The 25,272-nt window shown below is 42.9% G+C and overlaps 1 protein-coding gene across 1 annotated transcript; it reads right to left on the bottom strand.

The window, feature by feature from the left end:
• Positions 1-182: 182 nt before the first annotated feature.
• Positions 183-25,272, bottom strand: mbtps1 (membrane-bound transcription factor peptidase, site 1). Its single transcript, XM_024423515.2, has 22 exons — positions 25,087-25,272; positions 22,079-22,641; positions 12,056-12,316; positions 8,951-9,169; positions 8,498-8,608; positions 8,147-8,373; positions 7,990-8,057; positions 7,737-7,839; positions 7,205-7,356; positions 5,771-5,932; positions 4,878-5,022; positions 4,602-4,790; positions 4,207-4,379; positions 3,916-4,031; positions 3,572-3,728; positions 3,087-3,211; positions 2,857-2,934; positions 2,627-2,767; positions 2,371-2,502; positions 2,113-2,239; positions 1,792-1,922; positions 183-978 (listed from the first exon to the last, which is right to left on the bottom strand). Exons 2-22 carry the CDS (start codon positions 22,302-22,304, stop codon positions 764-766), a joined length of 3,258 nt encoding a protein of 1,085 aa, XP_024279283.1. The 5' UTR covers positions 22,305-22,641; positions 25,087-25,272; the 3' UTR covers positions 183-763.

Genomic DNA, 25,272 nt, shown 5'->3' with positions numbered 1-25,272 from the left:
GGTGTGGGTCATCTTGACATTAGAACACTGTTGAAAGCCTGACAACGCCTGCTAGATTTAGACATATCGTCTTGCATGCCGTGGTTTTCCACAATATACTTTAACAGATTAATTACATTAGAAGAGTATGGAGAAAGCGGTGTGTTTTTTGAATGGCACACAATACAACAATAAACAAGGGACCCAAGGCTAAGGCTTTTTAATTGATGATATATTTGAAAAAGTTTGCCAAAGCTACTTCAATGACAGTTGGACTTTAACAGAATGCCTCACCAGGGCTCATTATATAAAATATAAAAACAAAGAATTAACAAATTAAGCAACCCATAATCACCTGAACAGAAAGAGAAAAAAGCAAGTTCCAAATAAGTATTTCAAAACATCAGAATTGGTTTTCAATCCAGTTCATCTAATCTGACTTTAAAAGACCTTGAGGAAGATGAAACCAATCAGGGGATGACGCACAGATTCAATAAATACAAAAAGTGGACAGACACGTTTCATTCAAACTCCATTTGGTCAGTGGAATGAAAAGCTCTTGTGAAAAGTAGAGGCGAAAGAGGTGAGGTCCTGTGGAAAACATCCTTGTTTGGCTGCATATTTCAAAGTCAGACAAACACTGCTCATTAAATCAGCCATCTACCAGCCCCAACTCAAAGGCAGAAGCACACATGCAGTCAACACCTCAGTGGAGGCTAGTCTTCCAGAGTTCTGGGCCTTGTGTGCTGTGGCCCAATAGTCTGTGGTGGTTGGGAAGGCAGTCTCACACTGTAGGGTTTTTGCCTGTTGGTGCCAGTTGTTGCTGCTGTTGCTGCTGGAGGTACGTTGGACGTTTGACTCTTGGTTTCCGTCGTTTGGGCTTGTTCTTGGATTTGGTGAGCTGCACCACAAAGAAGGACAACACAACCATGGCTCCCAGGAAGGCAAACATGGGGATGGTCTGGCCCACTTCCTGGTTGTAGCGGCCTGGCATTATACCTGGGGAGAAAACAGGAGTGTCAGTCACACAGAGGCATCACGCGGTACATGATGATTGTCAAAAATGATTAACAGTGACAAGACTGAAGAAACAGACCTCAGACATTTGAACTGTTTGTGTGCATATTTTAGCCCCTGTGCAGTTTTTCATTTTATAAAAAAAAAAATCAACACTATGTCTAATAAATCACAGTTTATTTCATGAAAATAACTGCAAATTAGTGTGTTATTTTTCTGAGCCTAATTTTTGCAATTAATTACATTTACATGCACAGACCTGATTGGTGGATAGGATTGTCTGAGCTGTTCCCAACCAGAGGTACTAGGACCCCTGGGGGTACTTGGCCTATCCACAGGAGGTACTTGAGAAGACTCATGAGACCATAGGTCTACTGGTATAATGCACATGATTGGGTACTTCAGGAGTACTCCGGGCAGTGCAAAATTCCATTGGTGGTACAGTAACCAAAAAAGGTTGGGAACCACTGGTAGACTGCCTACCCCTCCAAAGTAGGATACATATGCAAATAAAAGACTACTGGTCATTGGTCAGAATAATCAGATCACATTGTGATGTAATGATCCATCCCACCTGAGCAGGCTGAAATTCCATGCATCTTCTTCAAACAGCTCTTACACAAAAAGGGCATAATCATTTTCACAATTTCTAAGTATTACTTCGACCTCAGTGTGAAAAGAAAAAGTATAAAAAACAAGAAAAATCACCTTTTTAACTGCACTTCCCCTTTAAACAAACTGGGTCAGTAAGGTGATTTGGAGTCAGTGATCATTCTGATTGGTATATATTCTTACCTCCAGGGATATCCCAGGCTCCACTCTCCCCAGGGGACAAAGGCCGGACCTGGGGTCTATAGTTTCTGACGTTAGGCAGCACCACTTTGTCCATGTCAATAGATAGCAGCTTCTGGTGCTTCCATAGGTTACTGATAACAAATAGAACCAGGGAGAGTACAAATGCATGGTTAAACATTATTGAGGAGATTACCAGTTAAGAAAGAGTGGCATTATTCAACATAATCTCTCCATCTGTTTGATAGAGAATGAGAGGAAAGTCAGGAGAAGGAAATTAACACTACAGGAGTTAGGGACTTTGACAGGTGATTTGGCACACACCTGGGTGCAGTCTCGTTGAGTGGCTGTGGCTTGGACCATGACAGGTGAGGGCAGGCAGGGAGTGGGCGGGGCTTTGGGTCTCCCAAGTGAGCTTCTAATACCTTTGAGTAGCGATATAGGTGATTACCTGTGGAAGAGGGGAATAAAGGTACTGTATTAGCCATCATAGCAATTTAGTTTTAATTTTTACTTAACTAGGCAAGTCAGTTAAGAACAAATTCTTATTTACAATGACTGAAGCTCTAGTGTTAGCCTTACCCTCCAGTCTCTCTGGCAAGGGACGGTCGGTGCCAGTGGGAGGAGTCACCCTGCTGTTGGAGTGGATGAGGCTGGGAGGAGTCATGCTGTAGGAGGTATACTGCAGAAGAGCATCCAGTAGCCAGAAGCAGTCTATGGGGGGAACACGCATTAATGGTCAAAATCAGACACGAACTGATCACAGAAGAGGAGTTCACACCTTTATTACTGAAACAGTTTTATAGATAACAAGGGAAACAGCAGGTGGATTCTCTACCTTTCTGCCTGTGACTGTCATCTATACAGTTTGAGTCTCCATAAAGGGCTATCCGACCTCCCCCTTCAGATGGTGTTTGGTACATTCCCAGTATGGGAACACCCTCCACAACCGCTGTCTCCTGCTTCAAGACCTCCAACCCTGAGAGGGGAGGGGTGGGGGAATAATCAGCAACATCTTCATGGTAACAGCTGCCAGGTGTGTTGTGGCAGTGAGTGTGTGTTATATACCTTGATCCTTTAGGGTCTTGGCAATCACAATCCCATCCTCTGGAAACTTTGCAATACTGCACCCTGATGCATAATACACTGAGAGAGAAGAGTTTAAACATTACACTAAATAACATATCATGAAGTAATCCATCTAATCTGATTCATTTCTAGATTTACACAATGTATTTCAAAATGAGTGACACAGCAAGTGAATGAGGGTGTGTAAGAGTGTCAGAGTGTGTTCTTACTGTCGTGGTCTGCCATGGTGAAGTCTCCCTCATAGAGCCCATCACTGAAGGCCATCCCCCATACAGAGATCAGGTCATTCAGAGCTGGCACATTGGCGCCCCCTGTGTCTGGCATCCACCATTGCCTGAGGGGAATATTTTATGTGGTTGAAATACTATAACTACAGGGACTGCGGGTTATGAGTCAACCCACGCATCACTAACACACATTACGTTGCAGAGGCAGGAGCAGAGGGCAGCACCCACTGAGAAGTTTAGGGGGTAAGTTCCTTGCACAAGGGAACATCGACAGTGGGTGGCCGAACACCAGTGAGATTTGAACCGGCAACCCTCAGATTGCTGGTCCGCTTCTCTAATCTCAAGCCTGCCGCCTCCCCCTATAGTCACAAGGCATGATGCCCCATCGGCCCATTGATGTTTGAATGACGAATTTAGATCAGGAGGGGAATATAATAGGAGCTACACAGTGGGGTTGAAATACCTACCTGGTGTTTTCATCATAGAACTTGACTTTCCTCATGACAGAGGTGTTGTACCAGTCACTGAAGACAATGAGAGACAGTCCCTTATCAATGTCTCGCCGCAGCTTGGTTATCTCCTCTGGAAAGTACTCCTCTTCACTGTCCACCATCATGAATGTCCCTAAACACACAGGAGATGTCAGCCGAGACCAGACAGAGAAAAACAATAAGCTATGCATGCAGATGCACTAGAATTATTGCTGTAAGCAATGACAGAGAAGCCATTTATTCATGTGCTGCTCTCCCATATCCCACTTTAACTTGTTTTTAGATTAGAATCAACTGACAAAGAGCAAAAATACTCTCACCATATTGACTAGCATCAAAGCAGGTGATGGGTGCACCCAGGACCTCCACAAAATAACCCATACTCCTCAGGTGCTGGTACATGTCCCTAAAGTTGGTGTGAATGTGATCTCCATTCCTACAAATGATTCAGACAAAACCAACATCAAGACACCAATTGCTCTTATGGCACGTTTTAAGAGTTGCACTACAGACGGCAACTTACCCCAAACAGCCAGTACACCTGAAATAGCCAAATCTTCTTTCTTAAAACTAAAATGATACGGAGGTAAATAGTTGTCCGAAGAACTCACCAGTCCAACGGGTCATTCTTCATGCGCAAGTTATCGCGAGGGAAGTAGCCAGGCGGATAGCGCAGGTTGTGGTACTGGTCCCACAGAACCCTCTTACTACGAGGAGGAGTGGGGACTATTTTCACCTTGACTGGCAGTTTAACCGTAGAGGTCATCTCCCCACCCACCTCAGACTAAGGAATTAGAAAATAATGAGGGTCAGAACATTGACCTTTGACCCAGGACACATGCTAACTCTAACAGTAGTATCCAAATATAGCTTTTTTAAAAACTGTATGATGCTCTCTAGTTACAAATCTACATAAGAGGATGTCAGTGTGATATTACAGAAATCCCATAAAAACAGTGAAAGGTGAGAAGGTAACTATGTGAAACAGGTCCTTGTTGTTACTCACATTATTCCCAGCAGGCGAGGCCACGGTTACCATCACATGACCCTGTGCAATCCCTTCCCATGATGCAGCTTTCTTGGCGACAGAGATGGAGACAGCCAGGTATCCAGCCCAGGGCCAGAGGACTGGCGAATAGGAGACTGCCACATCAATGTGGTCACCATTCTGCGGTAGGTAAGGCTGCCAGATGGGCTGGAGGGCACAAGAAAGAAACAGCATGTCAGATAAATGTATATTCATGTTTTGACATGAGACACAAAGCCTTCTATATAAAAGTACCTTGTCCAAAATCCTGCCAGTCACGCCCATGCCATTGAGGATGGTGACGTTGACGATGGTGGGCATGCCACCGTAGTAGATGGGCTGGGAGCAGTAGGGCCACATGTAGGGGCACTCAGTCAGGTCGATGTAGCTGGGACTGAGACTAAAGACAAAACAGGATCAAATCAACATGAGATCAGGTTAGAGTTCTGATTATTGGACATTGCTAGAACCTTTCAAAGTAAAAGAGTGAACATTTAACATTAGATGTGACTTGACTGTAAAGTGAATACTATGTAAAGTGAGTGTGTGTTATGATGATGAGCGTGCAGAGTGTGTGTTATGACAAGCGTGCAGTGTGTGTGTTATGACAAGCGTGCAGAGTGTGTGTGTTATGACAAGCGTGCAGAGTGTGTGTGTTATGACAAGCGTGCAGAGTGTGTGTGTTATGACAAGCGTGCAGAGTGTGTGTGTTATGACAAGCGTGCAGAGTGTGTGTGTTATGACAAGCGTGCAGATGAGCGTGCGTGTTATGATGATGACAAGCGTGTTATGATGACAGAGTGTTCGTGTTATGACAAGCGTGCAGAGTGTGCGTGTTACGATGACGAGTGTGCGTGTTATGATGACAGGCGTGCAGAGTGTGCGTGTTATGATGACAGGCGTGCAGAGTGTGCGTGTTATGATGACAGGCGTGCAGAGTGTGCGTGTTATGATGACAGGCGTGCAGAGTGTGCGTGTTATGATGACAAGCGTGCAGAGTGTGCGCGTTATGATGACAAGCGTGCAGAGTGTGCGTGTTATGATGACAAGCGTGCAGAGTGTGCGTGTTATGATGACAAGCGTGCAGAGTGTGCGTGTTATGATGATCAGCATGTTATGATGATGAGCGTAAAGAGTGTGTGCAATACCTGGCCTGGGGTTTGTAGCTGTTGAGGATCTGGTAGGCTCTGATGAGGTCCAGTTTTCCGTGGCCCTGTTCAAACATGTTGACTCCAGGTAGCCTCCGTGCTGAGGCGATCAGAGCCTGCTTCATACTGGCTGGGTTCACCAGCTCTCTGTTCAACACCGTGCTGTAGGAGGGACACGGCTGGGTTAACAACTATTACATTAGCTTTACATTATGTTTCAATGAAGATAGGACATATGAAGCAAGAGCGGCCATCTGACTCAACAGATTGCTATGAGAAAGAGAGAGGGATGATGATGTTTTAGAGAGAGATGGAGATAGGTGTAATAAACCAATTTGTAAGAGACGTGAGAAGTCTGGATTAAACTCTGTCTAGATCTTAAGAGACCTACATAAAAAGTGTAGAGAAAGAGAAAGTGTGTCAGCTCCTTTCCTGGAGGGAAAGTAGATTAATTCTGTTAAATGTCTGTGTCCTTGTTGTTTTGAAGTGAAGGATATCTATTGACGTTTCATTTATCCCAGAGTCCACGGGAAACACAACAGCATCAGACCACTTATACACAGACAGTACAGTCTGGCCGTTAAACTGTAACTGCATATCGAACCTGAAGACTGTTGCAATTTATCAGCCCTTCCGGACTCTTAGTCTGTCACTAACACTGCAAATTAGGTTTTCATGGTCTCTTAGAGAAATGCTGCTGAGTAAGGTCTATTTCAGAAACTGCAGAACTAGACCACCTTATCAATTGGATGCTTTAATGCTACTGGGCTGAAGCTAGCTAATGTTTGAACACAGAAAATGTATGAAAACCCATTGAGATATGTACGTCTTAATGGTAATTATTGTTCAACATAACATGACAGTAAACTGCTGGCAGACTACAGAAGAATGTTCACCCTTTGGCCAGGTCTCAGCATTTCACTTAAAGTAATAATGGCTTCAGTATGGCATGCAACAGCCAATCCTTAAGACAGCAAATTACTTTGAGAGTTCCATACCTGAGGCAGACCGTATCAGGTGTGCAATTTATGGGGTGACGTTATTCTGCTCCCAGATAAAAAGCAGAAACTCTCTCACAAAGATGGCTGAGATTAAGACCATGAAAAACATCTGGAACAACAGTGTTATCTCCAGTGAGTGTGTGTGCGTGCTTGTGTAGGAGGTGAGATAAGACCATATGATAGGGAGAGGCCAGGGGAAAAGGGAGGTGTAGACAGCCAGGAAGGGTGGTGGAGTTAGAGCAAGCAACAACACCGTTTTCTCAAAGTCACACATTCGCTGGTTATGTAAACATTGCACCTCCACAGCCATCCTGGGAACTGGGTCCTTTGGTCCTTCCATTTCAAAAGCCATATGGCTTTGGTGACTGATGGAATATATATTTTTTTTAACAACGCTGATGCAGCTGTAAGGGTAGTCGTTGAAATGACTTACCTCACCAGTAGGGTCACAGCTCCTGCCACCACAGGTGACGCTACGCTAGTCCCTGAGAGAGAGCGACAGCCCTCCTTCATCCCTGAGCCCCTCACCCCAGAGCCATAGGTCACAATGTCAGGCTTCACTCTGCCATACCCCCCAGGCAGCTCCTAAAACACAAGACAGAATCATGTTGAATAAAGAGTGGGAGAGAGGCAGTACAGGAGAAAGAGTGACAGAGGAGAACATGGGACAAATCCTACAATGTTTGCATTCCTCATTTACAGTATATGTCCCACAAAATGCAGGCTATGAAGTGCCACATGCTTCAAGGTCTGAGCACAGAGCACATTGAACTCCTCCAGCTCAGTGTTTTTCTATGGCAAAGACGGGGGCTGCAGATCACAGGGTTAGATGTCTAGTCTGGGACTGATAACAGGAAGGCTGGGGAACAGAGTTCAGTTTACTCTGACTGGGAAAGGTAAGAATACACTGAGATAGACATGTGAGAAGGTACTCAGGGTTATGCTGTGGGTTGAGGGAGACGTACCCAAGTGGTCATCCCCCGGGAGGAGAACCTGGCAATGTTGTCCTCAAAATCAATCCCACCGACCCCAATCACATCCATCTGATCCGCTGGGTTGTTGAGGGTGCTAGGATACACAGGGATAAAGTATCATCAGTAAAAACTCTTTGATTACATATATTTGGTTCATAATAGCTCTTCAAACTAATCAGTATCTTGCACCAATCAATACTACGTCCTCTAGGCAGTCACCTCTCCTCCCAAGGTCAGAACATACCCATAAAGTGGCCCATCGTTCCCAATGGCAGAGACCATGATAACCCTGTTAGCAGTCAGCTCCCAAACCTGGCACACACAAACACACATTTTGATCAATTCAGAGTGGGAAACACGTTAACGGCTTCGGACAGCTTCGGGCATCTTCTTTTAATCACCTTATCAACAAAGGGGTGGTCCATGAAGTCTGGACCGCCGATGCTGAGGTTTAAGACATCAATCTTCTTCAGAATGGCATAGTTAAAGGCATCCAAGAACCAAGAGGTGTATGACACCTGATTGTTGGTGAATACTCTGAAGATGTGAAGCTCAGAATCTGGGGCAAAGCCCTGACACTCTCTCATGCTGGCAATGACCCCTGCTACAAAGGTACCATGACCCAGCCCTGCAGAGAGAAAGATACCAAATGTAGTGTAGTGCAATGTAGCACAAATAGACATCCACTCCTCCTCAAAAGCAAATCCCATCACTAAGCACTACCAGAAATCTTGACCAGAGCATTATCTTACCATCATCAAGTGTCTTCTCATTAGTCCAGTTGGTTCTCTCCTTCACATTCTTAAAATGTGGATGTTTCTCACTGAGTCCTGTGTCAAAAACAGCCACCTTCACCCCAGAACCTACACACAAAGAATACAGATATTTAGAAACATGCAGGCTACAGTAGACATGTTAGTGTAAACCCAGAAACACACAACTGAAACGTGTCTTCTGCACTTAACCCAACCCTTCTGAATCAGAGAAGTGCGGGGGGCTGCCATAAATCGACATCCACGTCTTTGGCACCCAGGGAACAGTGGGCACCCAGGGAACTGCCTTGCTCAGAGGCAGAACAGATTTATACCTTGTCAGCTCGGGGATTCGATCCAGCAACCTTTCGCTCTAACCACTAGGCTACTTGCAGCCTACAAGTGTTTATACACTAATAGACAACCAGATAAACACACAGTGTCTGTCCTCACCGGTGTATCCCATCTGCCAGAGGACATCTGCCTGCAATATCTGGGCCACGTGTCGGGGGATTGCCCTCAGAAGCCTCCGGCTGGAGTGGCGGCCCGTGGCGTGCCAGAAGCCGAAGGCCAGAGACAGGCTGGTCCGGCGCAGCGGACGGGACGACTGCCACGACTGCCACTTCTGGGTCCAGCGGGTGTCGTTGTTGCAGGTTGCCCCAGGATCCGGCACTGAAAAGAAGGGATGACAAGAGAGGAAAACATCAAGAACAAGATCTTTAAAAAACACAATCAATGAAAAGCCCAGGAGCGCAAAACAAACATTCAGTTATACATTGGTGTGTGCACAATATTGAGAGAGATGGATAGCTCCCAATGTGATGTGTAATATCTTGATCCTGTATGCAGTGAAGCAATCTGCTGTTTTCATTTCAAATCAAAGATCTACAGAATACGCCAAACCGTGATTTCTGACTGAATCTGGATGATGATTAGCTACTGTACTGAGTTTATCATGCAGAATACATGAGGTTGTTGAACATGATTGGGTTCAAAAGCAGATAGCTCACTCAACAGCGACCAGACCACTACAATAATCAGAGTCAAGAGAGGGGTGATGGTGGTGGGCAATTAACAAGCACCGCTGATCTAATCATGTGAAATGGCCCTACGGCAGTAACAGTCCTCTTCTCACTGGAAACTGCTCAGTGACACTGACAGAGCTGCTGATGGCTCCTCTATGAAGTCTAATTACACTGAAAAAAATTAACAACATGCAACAATTCATAAGGATTTCAGTCAATTGAAATAAATAAATTAGGGCCTAATCTATGTATTTCACATGTCTGGGAATCCAGATATGCATCAGTTGGTCACAGACACCTTAAAAAAAAGCTAGGGGTGTGGACCAGAAAACTAGTCAGTATCTGGTGTGACCACCATTTGCCTCAGAGTTGATCAGGCTGTTGATTGTGGCCTGTGGAATGTTGCCCCACTTCAATGCAGGCCATGGAAGAACTGGGAATTTTTCAGCTTCCAGGAATTGTGTATAGATCCTTGTAACATTGGGCTGTGCGTTATTATGCCGAAACATGAAGTGATAGCGGCGGATGAATGGCTCGACAATGGGCCTCAGGATCTCGTCATGGTATCTCTGTGCATTCAAATTGCCATTGATAAAATGCAATGGTGTTCCTTGTCTGTAGCTTATGCCTGCCCATACCATAACCCCACCATGGGGCACTCTGTTCACAACGTTGACGTTCTTCGCTTGTGCAAACCCACATTTTAATCAGCTGTCTGGGTGGATGGTCTCAGACCTGATGTGGAGGTCCTGTCCTGGCGTGGTTACACGTGGTCTGCAGCTGTGAGCCCAGTTGGACGTACAGCCAAATTCCCTAAAACAACATTGGAGGTGGCTTATGGTAGATAATTTAACATTCAATTCTCTGGAAACAGCTCTGGTGGACATTCCTGCAGTCAGCATGCCAATTGTACACTCCCTCAAAACTTGAGACATCTGTGGCAGTGTTATATGACAACACTGCACATTTTAGAGTGGCCTTTTATTGTCCCCAGCACAAGATGTATCAGTGTAACAATCGCACTGTTGAATAAGCTTCTTTATATGACACCTGTCAGGTGGATGGATTGTCTTATAGCAGAGGAAAAATGCTCACTAGCAGGGATGTAAACAAATTTGTGCACAAAATAAGAGAAAGCTTTTTGTGCGTATGTAAAATTTCTGGGATCTTTTAATTTAGCTCATGAAACCAACACCTTACATGTTGCATTTATATTTTTGATCAGTGTACATTAAACTCCGCGATTCTCCTACAATCACTCCAATAGTGATGGCCAATCATATTTATTACCACCTCCAAATGAAGCCGGGCAGTCAAGCTGTAAAATTCAGATGCAGCATGGTCATTATGGTGGTGAGTGGGAACTGAACTAGGCTGTATCACAACCAGACGTGATTCGGAGTCCCATAGGGCGGCGCACAATTGGCCCAGCGTCGTCCTGGTTTGGCCGGTGTAGGCCGTATGTTTTAAATAAAAATGTGTTCTTAACCGACTTGCCTAGTTAAATAAAAAATACTCTAGGGTGGAGGGGGGGCTCCAAAGTGCCCAGACATAGCACTCTTTCATCCTAGGAGAGAGACTTCTACCAACCCGCAGGCACAAACAGAGCTCTCCTTTCTGCCAGCCCCCCACCAGTCTGGAGCTGCCCTACTGCTGGTTAGTACTCAGGGGGTATGTGTTGCAAGATATATGATCCCTACTAAACGTCTAACGCGTCCAAACAACGAAGAAGGACAGAACAGAGCACTGAAACGGCCTGGAGCACTACAAAGACACACTGACCAAACTACAGCTATTGTGTAGCGGGGATAAAATATTCACCTACATTTACCTCTGACAAAGCAGTCAGTGTGTGGGGTTCAGTTTGGTGAGCAGACGTGTGTGAGATCAAACAGTTTCATGAAACAGTTTCAATCGAGGGACAATAAGATGGTGAGTTTACAAGGGGGAGAGACTGGGGGGAGTGGTCAAACGTGACTGAAAGGCAGCTATACGATATGACACACACGTATGGGGGATATGTGGATGGTCCAGAGACGGGTTAGCTGACAACATCACAAAAATGATATGCACACTTCCAAAGGGCAGAAGGCTGTGTGTTATGGTTCTGAATGGCCTGATAGCTAGCAACAATGACAAGAAACTGCCATGTGGTGAATAATAAGTGGCTCGTTTCAGCTCATTTGATCCATGTCTTGTTTTGAGGTGTTTTGACTGATGTCACATATGCTAATAAGGCAAACATTTGCTAGCTGGCTAACCAACATCTAACGATGTATTTGAGAGACAAGTGCTTATTGCGCAACTTTATTTATGTTTTCAATAAACATCGGAGGCAAAATATAGTTTACAATCTAAGCCAGTCCTGTCTGTTTTGCACCATAGTTGCGCATGCGTCGGGTTTGTTTCTAAACACCCAACCCATCTAGAAGACAAAAGCATAAAATATGTGGATCAGTTAAAACAAGAAAAGCAGGGCTGAGCAAAACATGTGTAAATATTTGACTATAAAGAGGCAAAGACAGAGACTCACAGTCGGGTGTATAATTGAGTGTGCGGAACACCTTGCGCTGGGGCGTGACCCTCTTGATGTAAGGGTGGTCCTCCAGGGTGAGCAGGCTGCTGTGAGAGGCCTGGCGGATCTGCACCACCTCAAAGTCACTAGGGAAGTCACTGGCTGGGTTCTTCCGGGGCACAATGCGCCAGTCCAGGGCCTCGGAGCTCTTCAGAGCACTGCTGATGAAGTGGCTGCGTGCCTTGGCTGTAAAGTAGCCATTAAACGCCACTATGTATTCTGTAGAAAGAGGAGAGAACATGGTAATCGTTAAGTATCTCCATGGCATTTGCGCTTCCAGCTGTGGGAGATTCCATGTCAACAGATTTATATGTGGCATTGCCATTTGGGGAGAGAGATAAAGGTAAAGCTGGAATAACTCCATTGGTTTAATTTGGCAATCCCTGAGATTTTTGTACATTGCAGTCACTGTAATATTCTTGTCTCTAGAATGAGCAACTTTGATGGCGGCGGGGGCCACAAAAAAAATCTCTACTCACCAGTGGCTCACAGGGCTGTGTACCTACACATGCAGTCAGGGCCTGCCCAAGCCTTTTGGGCCCCCCGTAGAGAAAATGTTGCCTTTTTAAAACAAGTTTAACACAATTGTACAAATTTTGCCATAGGGCAGCGAGAAGATTGCCATTTAAAAAAAAAAATGAATTCCTTACAATTGTACACATTTTGCCATTACTTATGCCATATTAATATGATATCGGAGTGAGATAGACTTAAGGCATCAGCATGCTTCAGATTGGCTGGCACCTAGCCGAAGTCAGCTAGCTGAACCGAACGAGTGTGCTCACATACTCCCTTAACACTAGAAACAGCATTGGCCACTGAGATTTGATTTTGTAAATAAAATAACATTTAATCAGCCCACCCCAAAAAAGCTGTCCTGTTCTTTTCCTGACTACTCCTAAATGTTTGTATTTTACACTGCTCATGTTAGAATTTTTTAAATCAAAAGTATTTAGAGCCTTTAGCTGTTGTTTCACACCTACTCCAAACTTAACCCGCCAAGACAATGTGCTGTAGGATGTTGGTACCCAGCCAGGCGCTAATGTGTCTCTCTCTCTGACAAATTTTTGAAAATTGTGCACCGTACTTCAAAATTGTATTTAAATTGGGCCTAACTGAATGATAAGGAGGGTGAAGAGGTTCATTCAATTTAGAAAGACAGTGTAATGATGAGTTTGTGTTATGCCTATCTATCAGCGTTGCACTTGTTCATTTGACCGTGCGCTTTAGGAGGTTGATACCATTCTCTTTTATGTTTTACTATGTAAAAAGAAGCTGTTACAGGACTGTTCTATTTACTGTAACTCTTACTAATGGAATGTATTGTAATGGAAAAACAAACATGCTGTGTTGCAAAAGGCCTTCAGAATAATGCAAAACATATCCTTGACTCTATCCAAGTTGATGAGCGGGAAACAAATGATGCCAGTCAGCCTGCATGGCAGGCCCATCGAGACTACACCGAAACTAAACTCACACATACAAGTTAGCCTATAGACAAGAATAAATTGACAATCTGTTGAGTGACAATATTAGGCCTCAGTTCATAAATTGTACATGAAGAGATGGGCGCGCGCACCTTGTAATTTACAGATGCAGGGAAAGGGATCATCACTTTATCAAATCCTCCTTCAGTCACATGCAGGTAAAATTGAGATTTCTATACAGGTCTCAGAAAGAGTATATTGTGCAGTTTGTTACGCCTTTGTCAAATAACTGAATTCAAGAGGTGCAGCTCTATTTCCAAATTTGACTTTTTCCAAGAATATCCGTGCTGTCCATCAATTCAGCACATGACCACTCGTGCAGCAGCATTGCTCTAGCTACTAAGCAAAAACTAGTAACATAATTAAAATATGCTATTTATTTACACAATTCATCCTTTACAATTGTTCATGCACTGGTGCCTTTGTTTAGGAATACAGAAAATAATTTCACCTATGCACCTGGCTGATCATATCTTTTTCATTTCTACTTTGTCAAAAGAAGCTGTAACTGGACTTTAATTACTAAATCAAACCCACAAATAAAGTTGATCAAATGAATTACACTGTAATGTTTTTATTGTAAGGGATATTAAAATAGGCTATAGGCTTGTTTTTCTAGGACTTCGTAGAATTATACAAAACCAAACCTTGACTATTGAAACAAATAACTTGTTATTTATACATTTCCACAAATGTGTAATTAATCTTTTATAATAGTTTATGCACTATTTATCAAGCATTGATGCTTAGATTTGCTACACCTTGCAGGTTGATGTGCATCTGATGGATATGCAGGTACGTTCTCTAGTGGGTACTTATAGGCTGAAAGGCCAGGCGGTTCTAGAGTCAAAAGACCTTCGCTTGAAACACGAGAAAAAGTGGCGGTACTACCATTTATCAATTGAGACGCCATAGCCAGCATACACTTCCTCAAAATGGTCAGAATTAATCTAAGATAACTCAAGAAATCTGTCATGAATTTTGACGTTTTTTGCAGAGGAGATCTTAGTGGCACAATTTTACAAAAACAAGTCATCTCTCGTTGAATGACAGACTTTATTGAAGAATCCCTACTGTTGACCAATCACTGACAAAGGGGCGTAGACTTTGGCTCCAAACTTCAGGGTGCCTCCAGAAAAACGAACAAAAACGTCAAAATGTTGTCATAATATATGCACGAACTCTTCCGGCTGGGAAGCATGCAGACACCTTTACAAAATCAATGGGGGCGCCCCAATCCGTAATTCAACCATGATTATTAAAAGGTTAGATAGCTGGCTACACTAACTGACCAATCTAAAAATGTTTAGCTGACACGGGCTAATTAAGTGACCATCAGTGAATGACATGAGAGAAACTGCTGATGCACATCCAAATTTCAAAATTGCATCTTGTGTATTCTACAGTAACCGACTTGAGTCCCCTCCCAAAAAAAACAGTATTTTGGGGGGGTTTGGAAATTGATCCGTGGGCCGCCTGTTGCCCATCACTGCTCTAGTTTTGTTTTTAAACTCCCAGTGACCCTTCAACTCTGCACCTCCCTCCAATAACAAGAAAACAGTGCTGCATTGTACTACCAGTTCCTCTGCCATCTTCAATGCAATAGAGATACGACTTTTCTACAAAGCCCTGTAAATTCTGACTGACAAACAATTTTAATAACAATTAACTAGACCATAAAGTTCTTTGGAATTATCACAAAACACTGAGCAGAAGCAAATAACCAAATCAGAGAAATAAAAGCAAATAAGAACAGTCTTGATTGACAAAAAGTACCACGAGGGAGGAGGATGTGTTCCCTGTAACGCAGTGTTGAGATTTCCTGAAATGATGACAAGCTCAGTCCGAGGCTGCTGTGACGCCGCCCCCAGACCATAACGGACCACTCCACCTCCATATCGATCCCGCTCCAAAGTACAGGCCTCAGTGTAACGCGCATTCCTTCGACAATAAACGTGAATCAGACCATCACCCCTGGTGAGACAAAACTGCAACTCGTCAGTAAAGAGCATATTTTGCCAGTCCTGTCTGGTCCAGCGACCGGTGGGTTTGTGCCCATAGGCAACGTTGTTGCCGGTGATGTCTGGTGAGGATCTGCCTTACAACAGGCCTACAAGCACTCAGTCCAGCCTCTCTCAGCCTATTGCGGACAGTCTGAGCACTGATGGAGGGGTTGTGCGTTCCTGGTGTAACTCGGGCAGTTGCTGCCATCCTGTACCTGTCCCACAGGTGTGATGTTCGGATGTACTGATCAGCGTACAGGTGTTGTTACACATGGTCTGCCACTGCGAGGACAATCAGCTGTCCGTCCTGTCTCCCTTTAGCGCTGCCTTAGGCGTCTCACAATACGGACACTGCAATTTTTTTCCCTAGCCACATCTGCAGTCCTCATGCCTCCTTGCAGCATGCCTAAGGCACTTTCACGCAGATGAGCAGGGAGCCTGGGCATCTTTCTTTTGGGGATTTTCAGAGTCCGTAGAAAGGCCTCTTTAGTGTCCTAATTTTTCATAACTGTGACCTTAATTGCCTACAGTCTAAGCGGTTAGAGTCTTAACGACCGTTCCACAGGTGCAAGCATGGGAAACAGTGTTTAAACCCTTTACAACAAAGATCTGTGAAGTTATTTGGATGAAACGTCCTGAAAAAGGGAAGTTTATTTTTTGCTGAGTTTAGTTACCAAAAAAGTGTTCATTCAAAATATATTTTATATTTGAGATTCTTCAAAGTAGCCACCCATTACCTTGATGACAGCTTTGCACACTTTTGGCATTCACACAACCTGCTTCACCTGGTATGCTTTTCCAACAGTCTTGAAGGAGTTCCCACATATGCTGAGCACTTGTTGGCTACTTTTCCTTCATTCTGCAGTCCAACTCATCCCAAACCATCTCAATTGGGTTGAGGTAGGGTGATTGGGGAGGCCAGGTCATCTGATGCAGCACTCCATCGCTCTCCTTCTTGATCAAATAGCCCTTATACACCCTGATGGTGTGTTGGGTCATTGTCCTGTTGAGAAATAAATGATAGTCCCACTAAGCCCAAACCAGATGGGATGGCGTATCACTACAGAATGCTGTGGTAGCCATGCTGGTTAAGTGTGCCTTGAAATCTAAATAAAAATCACAGACAGTGTCACCAGCAAAGCACCCCTACATCTCGTCCTCCATGCTTCACGGTGGGAATCACACATGCGGAGACCATCCGCTCACATTCTCTGCGTCTCACAAAGACAGTGGTTGGAACCAAAAATCTCAAAATTGGACTCAGACCATAGGAAAGATTTCCACCGTTCCAATGTCTATTGCTTGTGTTTCTTGGCCCAAGCAAGTCTCTTCTTATTTGTGGCCTTTATGGGTGGTTTCTTTGCAGAAATTCTCTGATTCACAGAATCTCCTCTGAATAGTTGATGTTGAGATGTGTCTGTTACTTGAAATCTGAAGCATTTATTTGGGCTGCAATTTCTTAGGCTGGGAACTCTTAATGAACTTACCTCTGCAGCAGCGGTAACTCTGGGTCTTCCTTTCCTGTGGCAGTCCTCATAAGAGCCGGTTTCATCATAGCAATCGATGTTTTTTGTGACTGCACTTCAAGAAACTTTCAAAGTTCTTGAAATCTTTCAGATTGACTGACCTTCATGTCTTAATGTAATGATGGACTGTCATTTCTCTTTGCTTATTTGAGCTGTTCTTGCCATAATATGGACTTGGTCTTTTGGCAAATAGGGCCATCTTCTGTTTACCACCCCAACTGACTAGCTCTAACGCATTAAGGAGGAAATACATTCCACATATTAACATTTAACTTCATTGGGATAGGGGGCAGCATTTCCACTTTTGGATGAAAAGCGTGCCCAGAGTAAACGGCCTGCTACTCAGTCCCAGATGCTAATATATGCATATTATTAGTAGTATTGGCTAGAAATCACTCTGAAGTTTCTAAAACTGTTTGAATGATGTCTGAGTATAACAGAACTCATTTGGCAGACAAAAACCTGAGAAAAAAAATCCAACCAGGACGTGGGAATTCGGAGGTTTGTAGTTTTTCAACTCAGCCCCTATTGAAGATACAGTGGGATATTGGTTATCTTGCACTTCCTATGGCTTCCACTATATGTCAACAGTCTTTAGAACATTGTTTCAGGCTTCTACTGTGAAGGGGGGCTGAATGAGGGGAATGAGTGAGAGGTCTGCCAGCAGCCACGAGCTCGTGAGGTGCGGTCATGTGAAAGTTACCTCGCGTTCCATTGCTTTTCTACAGACAAAGGAATTCTCCGGTTGGGGCATTATTGAAGATTTATGTTAAAAACATCCTAAAGATTGATTCCATACTTCGTTTGATGTGTTTCTACGACCAGTAATATAACTTTTTGGACTTTTCGTCCGACCTGTCCACTGGAGTTGCACGCGCGTTTGGATTTGTTTACCAAACGCCCTAACAAAAGGAGGTATATGGACATAAACAATGAACTTTATCGAACAAATCAAACATTTATTGTGGAACTAGGATTCCTGGGAGTGCATTCTGATGGAGATCAATGGTAAGTGAATATTTATAATGCTATTTCTGACTAATTTTAACTCCACAACATGGCGGATATTTCTGAGTGCCGTACTCAGATTATTGCATGGTATGCTTTTTCCGTAAAGTTTTTGAAATCTGACACAGCGGTTACATTAAGAAGTTTATCTAAAGTTCCATGTATAATAGTTGTATCTATTATCAATGTTTATTATGAGTATTTCTGTAAATTGATGTGTCTCTCTGCAAAATCTCTACATGTTTTGGAACAACTGAACATAACACGCCAATGTAAAATTAGATTTTTGGATAGAAATATTAGAGGTCGACCGATTATGATTTTTCAACGCCGATACCAATGCCGATTATTGGGAGGACCAAAAAGGGCCGATACCAATTAATCTGCCGATTTTAAACATTTAAAATGTATTTGTAATAATGACAATTACAGCAATACTGAAAGAACACTTAATATAATACATCAATAAAAATCAACATGTTCAATTTGGTTTAAATAATGCAAAAACAAAGTGTTGGAGAAGTAAAAGAGCAATATGTGCCATGTAAAAAAGCTAACGTTTGAGTTCCTTGCTCAGAACATATGAAAGTTGGTGGTTCCTTTTAACATGAGACTTCAATATTCCAAGGTAAGAGGTTTTAGGTTGTAGTTATTATAGTATTTATAGGACTATTTCTCTCTATACCATTTGCATTTCATATACCAATTGACTACTGGATGTTCTTATAGGTACTTTAGTATTGCCAGTGTAACAGTATAGCTTCCGTCCCTCTCCTCGCACCTACCTGGGCTCGAACCAGGAACACATCGACAATAGCCACACTCAAAGCAGTGTTAACCATCGCTCCACAAAAGCTGCGGACCTTGCAGAACAAGGGGAATAGCGCGCACCCCGCTAGCCATTTCACAGCGGTTACACCAGCCATTAGGCTGATAGGCTTGAAGTCATAAACAGCGCTGTGCTTGCGAAGAGCTGCTGGCAAAACGCACGAAACTGCTGTTTGAATGAATGCTTACGAGCCTGCAGCTGCCTACCATCGCTCAGTCAGACTGCTCTATCAAATCATAGACTTAATTATAACATAACACACAGAAATACGAGCCTTTGGTCATTAATATGGTCGAATCCGGAAACCATCATTTCGAAAAACAAAATGTTTATTATTTCAGTGACATACGGAACCGTTCTGTATTTTATCTAACGGGTGGCATCCCTAAGTCTAAATATTCTTGTTACATTGTACAACCTTCAATGTTATGTCATAATTACGTAAAATTCTGGCTAATTAGTTCGCAATGAGCCAGGCTGCCCAAACTGTTGCATATACCCTGACTCTGCGTGCAATGAACGCAAGAGAAGTGACAATTTCACCTGGTTAATATTGCCTGCTAACCTAGATCTCTTTTAGCTAAATATGCAGGATTAAAAATATATACTTCTGTGTATTGATTTTAAGAAAGGCATTGGTGTTTATGCTTAGGTACATGTTAAGGGAATTTTTATCAATGATGACTTATTATGTATACATTTCATTACATTTCAATCAGGACTGACTAGTCCAAATGCGATTATGTACTGTACATATATGAATTCTCTCTCTTGCTCCCATTCCCAATTGTATATAATATAGTCAGGAGTTTAGTAACAATGACGGTCTGTTCCTTTGTACAAATGAATGAACTATCTCCAGATGGCAGGGGCGGACTATCTCCAGACTGTCTAGAATGCTGATTTACAATGACTGACCTTGGCTTCAGGCGAGGAGGGAAGGCTCGAGAACTATAGGGCCTCTCTACTAGTGTCATGAAGAGATAGAACATTTAGCTGACGTCATTTTCAGTTTATAATCTGTGGAAAAATGTGTATGTACCAGTACTCTCTTGAATTAAACACTGTTACCTGACTTAAGACCGGGGCTCTGTCCATTCTTATAAAAATACTGGGTCTTATAATCCCTTTAGAATGCATTGACAGAGTATTGAATTCTGATTGGGAAAAATACAGAGGAATTTAGAATTCCTCTAACAGTACAGCCGTGCAATGATTGTGCTTTTTTCGCAAATGCGCTTTTGTTAATTCATCCCCCAGCGTTGCATCAATTATATGCAACGCAGGACACGCTAGATAAACTAGTAATATCAACCATGTGTAGTAGTGATTATGATTGACTAGTGATTATGATTGATTGATTGTTTTTATAAGAGAAGTTTAATGCTAGCTAGCAACTTACCTTGGCTTCTACTGCATTCGCGTAACAGGCAGGCTACTCGTGGAGTGCAATGAGAGGCAGGTGGTTAGAGCGTTGGATGAGTTAACTGTAGAGTTGCAAGATTGAATCCCAGAGCTGACAAGGTAAAAATCTGTCGTTCTGCCCCTGAACGAGGCAGTTAACCCACCGTTCCTAGGCAGTCATTGAAAATAAGAATGTGTTCTTAATTAACTGACTTGCCTAGTTAAATAAAAGGTGTAAAAAAATAAAAAATAATAATAATAGGCGTCCAAAAATACCGATTTCCGATTGTTATGAAAACTTGAATTCCGATTAAATCGGTCAACCTCTAATAAATATGCACTTTATCGAACAAAACATACATGTATTGTGTAACATGAAGTCCTATGAGTGTCATCTGATGAAGATCAAAGGATAGTGATTAATTTTTATCTATATTCCTGCTTTTTGTGACTCCTCTCTTTGGCTGGAAAAATGGCTGTGTTTTTCTGTGACTTGGTGGTGACCTAACAATCGTTTGTGGAGCATTCGCTGTAAAGCATTTTTGAAAACAGACACTGTGGCTGGATTAATGAGAATTTTATCTTTAAAATGATGCCTAATACTTCTATGTTTGAGAAATTTGATTTATGAGATTTCTGTTGTTTGAATTTGCCGCCCTGCAATTTCACTGGCTGTTGGCGAGGGGTTCCGCTAGCGGAACGGGGTTTCACAGGTTACGGCACACCTGTTAATTGAAATGCTTTCCAGGTGACTACCTCATGAAGCTGGTTCAGAGAATGCCAAGAGTGTGCAAAGCTGTCATCAAGGCAAAGTGTGGCTACTTTGAAGAATCTTAAATATAAAATAAACTCTCTTGGTTACTACATGATTCATAGTTTTGATGTCTACGTTATTATTCTACAATGTAGAAAATCGTTTAAAAAAATAAAGAAAAACCATGCAATGCGTAGGTGTCCAAACTTTTGACTGGTACTGTATGTGTTGGCACAGCAGAGACATAAAAAACACAAAACAATTCCTTATTGACTCTGCACAAGGTCCTTCAAATAATCTTGACCCCTTAGCCCCACCACTCTGTCATGATGACCTCTCGCCCTGTTTCACAATGCCCTGTTTCACAATGCACTGCTCTCACTGGGTCACTAGGAATTCGTAAAAAGGGCTGTAGCACAAAGGACACATTCAACCGCAGGCCAATATTAAGGGGACAATAACTATCACGTTATATTCTGGCATGGCGTTTTGTCAGCCTTGTCCACAGCAGGGCTGCAAAGACAAGCATCCAGACAGACTACTCTGACTGGACCTTTAAGAGGAAGGAGGGGAAAAGGGGTGGTTGTGTACTCTCTGGGACAGCAGCCATTGAATACCCCAACACTGTTTGCCTGCCAAGCCTGGAATCTCCAGCCAGGTAGAGTAGTGTAGAAAAGCTTGACTGTGATCGTCCTGCAAAGGCTCACATTCTGTTGTTGGTCTGTGGTCAATGGGTGGCAATTCATTAAACACAAACACCATAAAAGAGAATAATACACTTGGCTTGCATGTCATAAATGGCAATCATCTTAAACAAATCATGTGTGACCTGAAAATCTCTCAAACATACTGTGGCTGACAGAGGAAATATGCATCCATCAGTCTGTTTCAATTATTGTTTACACTTTCACAATGCTTTAAATGTGTTCTAGTAAAAGCTTGAGAAATACAAATAGACAACAGCACTTACCATGTTCAACTACTTTGGTGGAGAATTCCAGCTTCACAGTGAGACTTGAGCAGTTGGAACTGTGATTCCCATCAGGGTTGGGAGATGAAGTGGAGGTGGATGCGGTCCCATCTCCTCCCTCTGTCCCCACTAGAGGCAACCTGCCACATAGCAGGGCCACTAGTAGCGAGAAACATATACGCACCAGGGTCATGGTCCAAGCAGTTATTTTCTGTTCACCACCCATCAGAAATAGTCTTTATCCCTCCAAGCCCAGAGCAGGCTTCCTAGCAGCCAGGGGCAATTGTTTAACATATGACAAGACAAAAATAATGCTGATATGGCAATCATCCATCAACAGAGCAGTTCGTGCCCAAAGCTCACAGATGTCTTCATTGCACACGGCCTGATCTTTTCATTTCTTTCTGCGTTTCCTCTCCATCTTTGAAGTCCAGTGTGTAGATCAGTCCTTCAGCCAGGCGACTATCAAAGGATACATTTTTACACACTGAGGAGATCCAAAGGCTGATGAGGAAGGTGGGTGTTTGGCCTAGAGTTCCACTGCAGATATTTTCCTCAAATACCTGGAACGAAATGGAAGACACTGTCGTATTAACAGGACATAATCAAATCTAGCCTAATGCACACATACTTCAGCAACTTGATGCTTTCCCGTCCCCAATCAAATCCATCTACTTCAATTCTATGAAGTTTTGGAAGGCAACTAGTGTCTACAATGTAATTTCAGTATTGAGTTACAAGGCAACATAAATTCAGAATGGGTTGGTCAAATGGATCTTAACCATTTTCACTGCCGTTTTCAGGGAGAGGACCTCCACTCTCGCACAGAGTCTACTATAAATCTGGAGGAATGCCGAAACACGCAAACTCAGCCACAAAGGGGAAAATCAGCCATCATTAGGATAGGTCAGGGGCAGCCTTAAAACCCCACCCCATCAATAACAGACCCTGGACAGGTGGGGTATAATATCCTTCCGACGGCCTGAGGCATGGACCAGTGGTGTATTCATTCAGCAGATTCTGTTGCAAAACATTTCTTAAAAGGAAACAAGGAACTAAACAAAGAGAGATCTTGCCTGAAAAATGTATCTTCAATTGCATTGAATTCTACATCGGGCAGAAATGAGCATTTGAATCAGGAAAGTTTCCTCTCGTGACCTCTACAAGCCTGAATGTTGAATAAGAGTATATTTCACCTCTTGTCCGTGCAGTTGTTCCTTTGGCGGTAGGAATGTGAGACAATATATCCACAGGAAAGTATAATTACATCAACTTTTCAAAGCGCATTCAGATTTATAAGCTTGCACAGAAACCATGTAAACGCAAGTATGCATGCATTTATTTTTATATTGTGTACATTATTCAACATTCTGGCTTGTAGAGGTCGACCTCTAAAAACCTAATTTCTGACCGATGTAGAATTCTATGCAATTCAATGTCAGGTTTCCACCTGAATTTGTCCCATAGAAACTCTCGTTTTGCTCTGTTTGCTAACATTTGGTTCTTAAATTGAACCTTTATTTAACTAGACAAGTTAGTTAAGACCAAAATCTTATTTACAATGGCGGCCTACCAGGGAATAGTGGGTTAACTGCCTTGTTCAGGGGCAGAACGACAGATTTTTACCTTGTCAGCTCGGGGTTTCGATCCAGCAACCTTTCGGTTACTGGCCCAACGTTTTCCGTAATGAATACACGCCAGTTAGATAGTGGCACTAAGGTAGCCTCTCTTCCAGAAAAATATGGACAGCTCCCTCCCATTGTGCACACCAGATGTGCCTTTCTGAGATCCAAACCAAACCACTAGTTCTGACTCCAGCTGGGAACATGGTCTGCGGATGTAAATTAGGGCTGTAAAGGACCACTTGTGTCAACATAACGTTGACATGAGAAAACGCCACCAAACCTCTCTGGACAGCACATCAACCCCCTCTAACATGGTGACCAAAAATAAATGTGTGTGAGAGAGAGAGAGATATATATATATCATATGACGGGGCGGCAGGGTAGCCTAGTGGTTAGACCGTTGGACTAGTAACTGAAAGGTTGCAAGTTCGAATCCCCGAGCTGACAAGGTACAAATCTGTCGTTCTGCCCCTGAACAGGCAGTTAAACCCACTGTTCCTAGGCCGTCATTGAAAATAAGAATTTGTTCTTAACTGACTTGCCTAGTAAAATAAAGGTAACATTTTTAAAAATGACTCCGAACTTTACTTAGCAAATGAACCGGGACACCAGTCTTATTTTCAACAACATAACTATGGTGAAGTTGTTCGATAAAAATTTTTTTTTATTGATGGGCAACTAGTAACGTACAGCTTAGTTGAGCATTTTCCAATGTGATGACATTTTATATACTACCTGTATCAACGTCAAGCTTTGATATGCTAGCTAGCTATAACAAGAAGCAGATGTAAATAAAAAGTGGCAAGTGTGAGTATAACTAACATTAGGCTAGCAAACAATGTGTTGTTTGTCTAGTTCAAACGTTTTGGGAGATTTCCTTAATATATTGTCAAGCAACACAGGCTATCTAGCTATATTTTGTTGTTGTTTATTAGCTAACTATTAGCATCATCGTTAGTTAGCATCATGATAATGGATAGCTGGCTAATAATGGTAGTGTTCAAGTCAGCCCCCTCCCCCAAAAAGCTAGCTAGTTAGCTAACAAAGCAACTAGCCGGTTAACGTTAGCTAGCTAAACGCACTCGTTAAAAAAACACGCTGTTGGTAGTGTTATGCTGTATAGCTAGTCAGCTATTGTACCATGTTGATAAAATACATTCAATTGCCTAGCTTGTTCACAATTATTAGATTACTAACTAGCAAGTTGTCTAGCCACAGTAGCCGACAATGTCAACACACCACTGTTTATCTCGTATTGTGAAACGCAGCTAGCCTAACGTTAAAAGACTAGCTATTAACGTTACATTTCAACACATGCGTACGCCAGCCAGTATCCTGCTAGCTTAGATATAATTTTACCTGGCAGTAGATATAGCTACTCACCTTTAACGTGCTTGGCGCCAGCATGAATAATGCAATTTCATATAATCTTGTATGACGTTTTGTGGTGAGGTAGCTGGCTTGGTCTCAAACAAAACCAATAACTTCACGGCCGCAGAACACTAACGTTCAGCTAGCTAGCTAACCATGTTTTTTTCCGCTAGCTAACCATCGTCATTCTGCAACAAC

Source organism: Oncorhynchus tshawytscha, linkage group LG06, assembly GCF_018296145.1.
Source record: "Oncorhynchus tshawytscha isolate Ot180627B linkage group LG06, Otsh_v2.0, whole genome shotgun sequence".
NCBI classification, from domain to species: Eukaryota; Metazoa; Chordata; class Actinopteri; order Salmoniformes; family Salmonidae; genus Oncorhynchus; species Oncorhynchus tshawytscha.
The sequence above is the reverse complement of the archived record's forward strand: the minus strand, read 5'-3'. Positions and strand labels throughout refer to the sequence as shown.